Source organism: Ruditapes philippinarum, unplaced genomic scaffold (genome assembly GCF_026571515.1).
Source record: "Ruditapes philippinarum isolate M1 unplaced genomic scaffold, ASM2657151v2 ctg191_1_1_1_1, whole genome shotgun sequence".
In the NCBI taxonomy this organism is placed as follows: Eukaryota; Metazoa; Mollusca; class Bivalvia; order Venerida; family Veneridae; genus Ruditapes; species Ruditapes philippinarum.
Genome location: NW_026865167.1, coordinates 139,247 through 149,079, shown reverse-complemented (window position 1 = coordinate 149,079; position 9,833 = coordinate 139,247). Strand labels below are relative to the sequence as shown.

Here is a 9,833-nt window from a genome sequence, read left to right as displayed (position 1 = left end):
TTGCTCAGCTTGTTGTATAACATCATCTTTATTTGATTGCTTATGTGAATGAACTGTTTGACATATTATTTCTTGAAAATATAGAATTAGGATTGATTATTTTATGGAATGTGATAGTTTTGATTGTTTACTACAGGTTACTTATTTTAGGAGTTTACTACAAATTTTAAAGGTGTTTTAGAGTAGGATTTTACAATTAAGATTACAAATAGAAGACAAACTGATTTTTTGTTGGTTATAATGTATGATATGCTTAATTTTTTTTAAACTTTTATAAAACCTGCCTGATCAGAATATATAAACCTGCCTGATCAACATATATAAACCTGCCTGATCAACATATATGAACCTGCCTGATCAACATATATAAACCTGCCTGATCAACATATATAAACCTGCCTGATCAACATATATAAACCTGCCTGATCAACATATATAAACCTGTCTGATCTCACAACAGGAGATTATTGTTTATTTAGATGCACTTACATTCAACATTATAAGAGAAGCAAATGGCTGTTAATGTTTATTACACTTCTTATAAATGATTTTTCAAGTCTGTTTACTGCTTGATTATATCATGTGTGATACATGAAATGTTAATTGGTTCATTCATTCAGTCATTGAACTACATGTAGTTGTATTTAAACCATTAACATGCTGGCACCAAAAGTGATAGTATAGAGCCAGGCTAGCCTGAACATCTTGTACAGTCTGACCAGGCTCTATACTGTTTATTAAGTCAATTTTTGTATTATGATATCATTTTAACTAAAGAATTTAGTATTCAAAGTTTGAAGCTGGACATAATAATTACAGATAACAAATTCAGCAGGTTATTTGTTTAGGTGTTATAACATTTTATACATGTCATGTATTAATTGTCTCTTATTTGTGTCCTTTTACATAACATATTTTACCAAGTGCAATTAAATTTTTATCATTTTATTGTGAAGAGAAAGGCTGGCATTTATTGGGTTATGGATATATGTATCTTTTTATCACTCTTATTGTACAAATGGTTGAAAATACATATAGTTAGAAATAAATTTATTTCTTTATACTACAGAGTTTCTTTTACACTCATTTTGGAGGGAAAATGTGTTGTGCAGCAATTACCAGTTTTTTAATCAAAATTTAGAGTGGCTGTAGGCATTGTGACTTGCTAAATCACTCATCAAGACCCTTAACTCAACCCTTCAGTCTATATAAAGTTTTGTAAGATCTTCAGCCTTCTATTTAGTAGAATGCTGTGTAGATGCATCTAATAGTTGGATATACATGATTTCTTCACTGACACTAAAAGTTACAGCCTTTGAATTATCAAACTTTAAGCTTGTCTTCTAAATTATATCATCAAAGTCTTGTCTGTACCATTTCTCAGTAAGCATGACACTTGATTAAAATAGTGAAGATGCATCAAGTCCAATCTGGCAGTTTGTCATATGTGTGTAGAAGCTTATCATCAATAAAATTGTGCATAGCTATAAGGATACTCTAATTATTCTAGGAACAAATATTAGTTTCCATGTGATGGAATTATTAAAAATTCCAAATTATATCACTTGTTGCTAAAGTTTCACTAAACGAAATCTGTTGAGAGTACCAGATCATAGGTATATCAATGTCAATATTGAAGGGCTCAACTGTTAATATTTGGTGAAACTGTCTTGGTGGTCTAACTTACTTATTAATGAAGTTATTTAAATACAACTTATAGCTAGACTCATTGGGCCATTGTATAGCATGTTAGAACCAAGCTTGTCACTTTAGAGGTAAAAATTATTCTTCAGGGCCACACATCAGAACATAATGCAATTTTGCTTGCCCTGGCCGTTACTGCTTCTGCATTAAATGATTCCGATAAAGCTTGGAACATTCCCCTTAGTAGAACAGTTTATTGTCAGCAAGTGTTCAGATGTACCACTCATTGTGTTCTATAGTCATAATTATTGCTTGCCTGGCCTCCAAATTACTTGTGTATTAAGTAATTCAGATAGATCATTTGGCATAAAAGTTTACCTCAATGTGTTTCACGGAAAACACTGGATTAGTGTGTCAAATTATCAGACTTTGTGTTCGAGGAATATAATTATATAAATTAATAACAAAGAAATATGTAACAGTCAAAGAATTTTAATAACTTTACAGAACAAAGAAATATGACAGATAATTCAACTACAGAGAATTTTAGTTTTATTAATAGCATGAATCTATTTTATTATATTACCTAATTTTTTCATAAAAAAGTCACTTAAAATAGTTACAAACTTGTCATTTCAATATAAAAATTAGCCACATTAATTCTGATCTGAAAGAAATTTTATAAATGCATTATTTCTAGAGTGACTTTTGTAAATCATAAATGCTAACAAAGGCAGACAGTATTCCATGAAATGAAATAACAAAATACATACATGTATAATGTAAAAATATAACTTTTTTTCTTACAAAAATAAATATCTATATTAATAAAAAAATGTACATGTAATTGTTGTTTGTAATTGCATAAACATTAAAAATCAGCAAAGAACTTCGGAATCCAATGAAAATGTTCAAAATTCAGCAGTTTACAAATCTCGATTAAACATAGATGTTGAAATATCTCAGCCAAACAGACAATCTTAGAAAAAGGAAATATAATTATGGGCCAGCCAACATTTTAATAACCAAATAAATCCGAGCCCCAATTCCCCCCATGACCCTGTCCAAATTTATTTCTGTGTTTAATATAGACAACATGGTTTACAAGTTCTAATATTTTGATCTTACAGATATCCCGAGTGTATTCAACCAAAATTTTATTTTATTTTTTTTTTACTCTCTATAACTGATTGTCTGTTTAACACGACATTACATAAAAAGTTGATCATTGACTTAAAATATTATGATACATGAAGAAAACAATATTTATGTAACAACACAATGTTATAGAGGCGTTTGATCCAGCAAACATTTTTAACCTCCTTAAAGCACATCAAACAATTGTAAATAATTGTGTTGCAATCAAATACAGTCAATAATTGTGTTGCAATCAAATACAGTCAATAATTGTGTTGCAATCAAATACAGTCAATAATCAATTTTTGCCATCAAACATGCGCCTATTATCATAGCATTAAACATGCTTTATGTCCTATAATAATAATGATAATAAGTATAATAATATCACAGTTTATTTTCAAAATGTATTCAAAGTCTCAACATGAAAAAGGACGGAACGTTCATAAAAAACATGCACTGAGAAAGGACGGAATGTTCATAAAAAAATTAGACAGAAAAAATATTCTACAATAAGACAACTATCATCATTAACAAAACGAAAAAGAACAGGGGAGAAAAATATGTCAATAATATAAAATAAATAAATGTAAGTAATGAGACATATCAGCAAAATGCTTTCTTCCCGACGGGTCGAGAATCATCGTATATGAAGTTATGTACATGTAATGTATGATAATGTTAATGCATCAGTGTCAAATAGCTGCTAGCAATGTTACTCCTAACTGTATTTCTTGCCCTAAAATAACAGCTAGTAATAAAATATACTGCAGCTTTTAAATGAATATAGTTAAATGTACATTTATATCAAATGGCATACTACAAAATTGCATAGAATTTTAGCAATAAAAAAGATGAAATATCAGTGTGATGTCAACAACATAAAAAGAAAGTAAAGTTAATGATATCTGGTTGATTTTTTATCTACTCTTCAAATTATTGTGGAATATATGGGTAGTTTCTTTATTCCATGTTTACTTAGAATTATTAGTACAGCCTAAAAATGAAATAATTTTATTGCAGATTATTCATTTTCTCTAAGGAAGCCAAAATATATTATTTCAAATATATATAGACATAATTTTGTTGAAATTCGGAGATTAAAACGTATTTAAATACATGTATATACAATCAATAATTTCTTAAACAAGAATGAATGTTTTTAAACCTGTTAAAAACTTTCATTGATCTGTGATAAAGAAAATAAAAAAAAAGTTTTAAAGCTGTTACAACAAAATTTGTCTAAATATTTTCACAGTTTTCATATTTCATTTCTATAAATATACTGATCACATTTCCTGGCATGTTATATATTCATAATATCACAGATAAAGCTTCCTATATTTTCATAGTGAAAAAAATATAATTTTCCAATGTCACATTTTATAAATTAATTTGTCCAAATTGTCAACATTGCTTTCACAATTCTTATTTTTCACATTCTCCCATTTTGTCCATTATCTGTGTTTTCTCCATTTCAAGTTTGGTAAGGTCTGCCTTCAACTCGGTCAGTCTCTCACTTGCTCCGGACATTATCTCTGATGTTGACATTTTTGGTTGACCTTTCTTGCCCTTTGAACTCTCAACTCGCTCAGTTTGTGCAGTGACATCTTCAGTTAGTTGTTGGATTTTACCTTTTGTTTCTAGAATGGACTTGTTGACCTCAGTAAAATCAGCGCACAGGTCATCATATCTGTCTTCAGCAGATTTCTGCAAGATCAAAAACCAACAATAAGGTTAAATTTCAGTGTAGATGATCAAATTTCAAAATATCTATGTAATATTAATAGCGTTGCAGTAATAATAATAGTCTGTTTGATTTATAAAATAAAAAGTTCAGTACATTCATTTATATCAATTTTATTTCAGAATTTGAGGGGTAAAAACACCTTAACCTAAACATATTATTTTGGGCTCTTTTTACCCATTTAAATACCTTTGCAGTTATAAAATTAGAAAATATAACCACATACACCCCCTTTCCCGGTTTGATTCATTACGAAAGACTGACAAATTCTTAAAACAACAAGGATATAAATTCATTCACCAACAGCTATATTTGCCCACATTATGAAGGCTATTCATTTCACACCTTATAAACTGTAAGCGATGAATATCCAGTATTTGCACCTTGTGATGTTATAAAATCACGCATCATTAGATGAAATCTTATTAATAGACTTGTTTTCATTTTCTAAGTCCAAAAAATCCATATGAAATGTAGATTGAACTCTATCTAGCCAAGGTTGTTTTCATTTTCTGAATCCACATATTCCTTATCAAATCCAAATTGTATTCTATCTAGCCTCACTTTCATGTTCTGAGTCCAAAAATTCCGTATCAAATCCATATCATGATACCTGTTTTAAACTTTTTTCAGCTATGTACTCGTCCAATGGAATTCAGTATTGTACTCAGTAATGCATTATCACATCATAATATATTATTTAAGATACTTCAGTTACTTACACTTTCTGGTAGACTGCCTAATTCTGCATCTCCTGCCTCGGCGTGGTTAGCAAATGTCTGCCATAGAGCATGACCAGTCATGTTAGATGTCACAAATCTCAGAGGAAGTTTCCTATTTAGTGGTGTCTGACCTAAAATAAAAACAGGAAATCTTTTGATGTTTTGCCATTCTATACATTTATTTTAATCTTAAATGGCAGTATAGATGATTAATTACATCTACAGTGCTATTCACATCAAATTATTTCTTATAAATAATATCATCTAGTTGATGTCATTTTATCATTTAAATCAATTTGTAACAAGAGGAAAACATGATATACAACTGAATACTACATATTACCAATTATAGATATTTAATGAACACAAAGGAAGTCCTGATCATTTAGAACAACTCATTTTTTATTTCCTTACAAATATTTTGATAGAAGGTTAGTTACACTTACTGCTTGGTGCAAACTTATGACTCAATCTCAGAAGTGAACGGTCAACATTGTGAGAAGTTCCCTGAGATTTTGCCTGATGTACTTTATCCTCCATACTTCCTAGCATTGTGTGAAGCTTGTTCGTCATTGTAAAACTAGAGTATTCATTCAACCTGAAATATAGGACAAGTTCAAACAATATAATTTTATAATTTGTAAATGTGGGAGTAGCAGGACTGAACATAAACATTTATTATCTTGCAAAATCAACAATGTAATGTGATGACTTTAATACAAATTCACATATGATATCTTAGTTTTGAAAGGCGGATACATAAAACAAATAAGTATTGATTTAAAATAGTAGGGTAGAAATTTGAGAGAGAGAGAGTAGGAAAATATTTATGTAATGTGTAATTTTAGCGGTACTCTGTTTGAAAAAAAAAATTTAACCTTAAATATTTTTATAGACTACATTTTGCATACATGTACAATTTTCTATTGATATTGATATAATTGAAAGAGAATATCACAAAATTGTATGAATTTCTGATAAGGACATCTGAATAATCAATACTGAATTATCAATAATGTCATTCAGAATAAATAAATAATATAGGTTTTACCGTTTATAATAACCTAAATTATATTGTCATAATTCTGTTTTTATAGAAATTTATTAAAAGTTACAACAAATTTGAAAAATGCAGTAATTATTAAACAGAAAACAGGATGTGCACCTTTCTCTAAGACGCTCAGGGTTGAAATGTACACCGTCTACATTGGTTGCCGGTAACAACTTGACATCAAGTAAATCTTCTACCATCTTCACCTTCTCGTCTTCTGTATGACAGTTACCAAACATCTGTTGTAGAAGTTTAACAGCGCCATCTACACTTGGCTCATTCTTAATGGAACCAGCTGTGTTGCGTCGGAAACGAGCAAAGAACAAATCATCACAAACAACTGCCATAGCTCGGTGGTACTCCTTCTGGAAGTTGGGGTTGCTGTCATTTCTCAAATCACCTGCAGAATTATAATCACATACATTTTATAGATAACATAACTTCCAATTCAGAACAAACTGTAGAAATTAAGACTTCTAGAACTACCGTACCTAAAAATTTTCTAGAATTTTAAGAATCACACTAAAATAGCTGTATTACCCTTTAAAATGATAATCAACTCAACAATAATAGGGAAAAATTAATGCTTAATGTTTTAAATTGTTTAACATTTGAAGAAATTTTATCCATATACTCGTAAGTTGTACAGTGAGTGTTTCATCTTTAAATTTCATAATTTTAAGGAGAGGGTAGGAAAAATTTAATTTTAAAGTATTTCTATAAAAATGCAGTTGATACCTGATTTTATGTGAGCGAGCGTGTGCACCAAAACAACTGTAAATTCTCCAACTGTCTCCAGTCTTGCTGAACGTACATACAGTATGTTGTTATTGGCATCGAAAAAGAAGGAATTTCTGTATGGGTTATTGCGCAATCTCTCGTTGGGTGGAATCTTGTCAGCAATCAGCAGTGTGACAGGTGCATGCTGACAGTGAGCTGATATCAGCTCTGATATAAAGCAACCAAACTTGTACACGATAAACTTGCGAGCATCAAGCTTGTTCAAGTCCATTGGTTCAAGTTTAGAATCTGTCGTCCACTCGGAATCCTTTGCATCATGGAACCCATCACCTGTTATAATACATTATAAAATCAAGTTAAGCATTTAAATAGTAATCCTCATGTCAGTTAGAAATTAATTCTGTAAAAGAGAACAGTCCTAGGTATTTCTTGGATGCTTTACAGATACAAATGTACCTGGGTATAATTTCATCATTGTTAAATTTACAGCTATCTTGTTTAAATAGCAAAGTGTAAACACAAATAAATTTCATAAGAGTAATTTCTCCTTTATGTGCAAATCATAATACAAACATAACCTGTATTTATGACATTGTCACAATCAAAACACATCTGTTTTAGTTAATCTGTGATATTGTAATGGAAATTAACAAATCTCTATCAGATTTTTTTTCTCATATTCAAAAACAATACTTCTAATCAAATTATGTATTGTCCCGCCAAAATCACTAATAAAACAGTATCTAAATTAAGAATGACTTACTTTCAGTCTTATCCTTCTGATCACCCTTGTGTGCTCCTCTCTCAATCTGTGACTTTATACTCTCTAGTTTCTGATACAGCGGTGAAGCCATTAACAGTGCAACAAGATCAGCCTCATTAATCGGGGCAGCCATTTTGTAAGATGGTGGAAGTGCTTCCTCATCATCATCTTCCAGGGAATGCTGGGATACTGGTGAAGATGGCCGACCATCTGCTAGAGCCTGGGCTGTATCAATATTCATGGCTTCATTCAATGTAAGAGCCTAGAAAAAGACATTTTGTATTAAAATTTAATTTTCTGAATGTTAATAAACTTTCAAATAATTGCTTAAACAAGAAAAAAGTAAGGATTAAACAACAGTTTTTTATTGGCTAACATGCTTGCAAATCAAATATGAACATGAAAAATGATATATAAGCAAAATGTGTTGTATAATTTAAGTAAAATACTCTACTTCTTGTATAAGATGATACTCTACTTCTTGTATAAGATGTTTTATTCTAGAAAGCTAACCACACAAGCTAAACTGATCAGAAAGCAAGAGCCCAATAATCAAACACTAAATATGCTGAATACAGGTAATAGTAGGTAGCATGAACACCTCAATACATCATATCAATTTGATATTCTACCAGCTATTTTCATAACCAGACATTAAGCAAGCTCATAAAAATCCAATCATGTAATTTACAGTAACAGCTCTGTTCTTCAATCCAATTATTAAATACAAGTTGGGCACTATACCTCATCAGCTTTCATTCTCTGTACTTGGTTCTGCTGACGGAGGTCAAGCTCAAGACGATTATCTTCTGCGTTGTTGATTAATTCTGCCTGCTTCCTTCGTAGCTTTTCCTCTTTCTTCTCCTGGATACGTTGTTGGATTGTGCTCTGTTGCCTTAGACGATCAGAATCAATTCTATTGACAAGTCTCTGTAGGTCAAGCTCGTGTTGTTCTAGTAATTCTCGTTGTTTCTCCTCACTAGCTCCTTGACTCCTTAACTTCTCAACCTCGGCCTGTAATAATTATGATACTTTATTTATCAAGAACACTGACCAATAAAATACAACAATAAAATACATTTTATGCAAGAAAATTTAAGAAGTTCTATTTTGAGCTGGTTGGAAATACATGTAATTCATCATTGTGCTCTACAGTTTTTTAGAAAATACATACCATAGCTTTTTCTTTTTGTGTTTTAATAATCTCATCTCTTCTCTGGCCAAGGGCTTTAAATGTTTTCTCGAATTTAGCTTTCTCTTCCTCTGTTTCACGTTCTAGTTGTTGTACATAGGCAGCCATTTGTTTCTCCATGTGTTTCTGCTCTTCTGACTCAAATTCTAGAAAAATTAAACAAAAATATTTTTTTCTTGCAATAAGTCCCTTTTCAATCTCAAAATGTTACATCAGTATAGCAAGGGTATAGTACAATTTGAACAACAGTACTATCTGCCATCATTATTTGATACATTCTACTAACTATTACCCTGCTGAAAGACATAAGCTGTTGCTACTAATACAGAGCCAGGCTCTATGCTGTTGGCAGACAAACTTCAAAGTTTTAATATAATATCCGTAAAATTGATAATGGACATGTCTAAAAGTGGATGCCAGACAAAACATAACTGCTACTGAACCAGACACTTTTATACATTCAATAAATCTGGAGATTGAACATTATGATGTCAGATATATATATAAATATATCCATAAATACCTTGATGTTCTTTCTTCATTTTTTGTTCCTGTTCCAGCCTCTGTTTCTCTAATGTCTGTTTCATCTGTTCCAGATCTGATGCCATCTGATCAGCATCTTTGGCACCATCCTTGTTTGGTGTGAACTCACGCAATGCATCCGCAAACTCCTAATTTACAAAATAAACCACACAAAACTGGATTTAAGATTTTTTTTTTAAAGTAAATAAAATCATTTCAATGAAACTGTGACAAGTAAAGTAATACACCATTACATTGCACCTTACTAAAACCTTGATAGATCAATGGGAACAGATATTATTTTGTTTTTTCTT

At 30.7% G+C, this 9,833-nt stretch overlaps 1 protein-coding gene across 1 annotated transcript in view; it reads right to left on the bottom strand.

Annotated features, from left to right (window-relative positions):
• Positions 1–2,120: 2,120 nt before the first annotated feature.
• LOC132728082 (uncharacterized) overlaps positions 2,121–9,833 on the bottom strand; it is a 146,952-nt gene continuing 139,239 nt past the window's right edge. The window contains exons 105-113 of the mRNA XM_060713690.1: positions 9,521–9,668; positions 8,980–9,143; positions 8,550–8,819; positions 7,806–8,067; positions 7,040–7,372; positions 6,416–6,701; positions 5,697–5,848; positions 5,251–5,381; positions 2,121–4,491 (exon numbers count right to left, since the gene is read on the bottom strand). Coding sequence (XP_060569673.1) covers positions 4,210–4,491; positions 5,251–5,381; positions 5,697–5,848; positions 6,416–6,701; positions 7,040–7,372; positions 7,806–8,067; positions 8,550–8,819; positions 8,980–9,143; positions 9,521–9,668 — 2,028 coding nt within the window. The 3' untranslated portion in view covers positions 2,121–4,209. The remainder of the gene's footprint in view (positions 4,492–5,250; positions 5,382–5,696; positions 5,849–6,415; positions 6,702–7,039; positions 7,373–7,805; positions 8,068–8,549; positions 8,820–8,979; positions 9,144–9,520; positions 9,669–9,833) is intronic.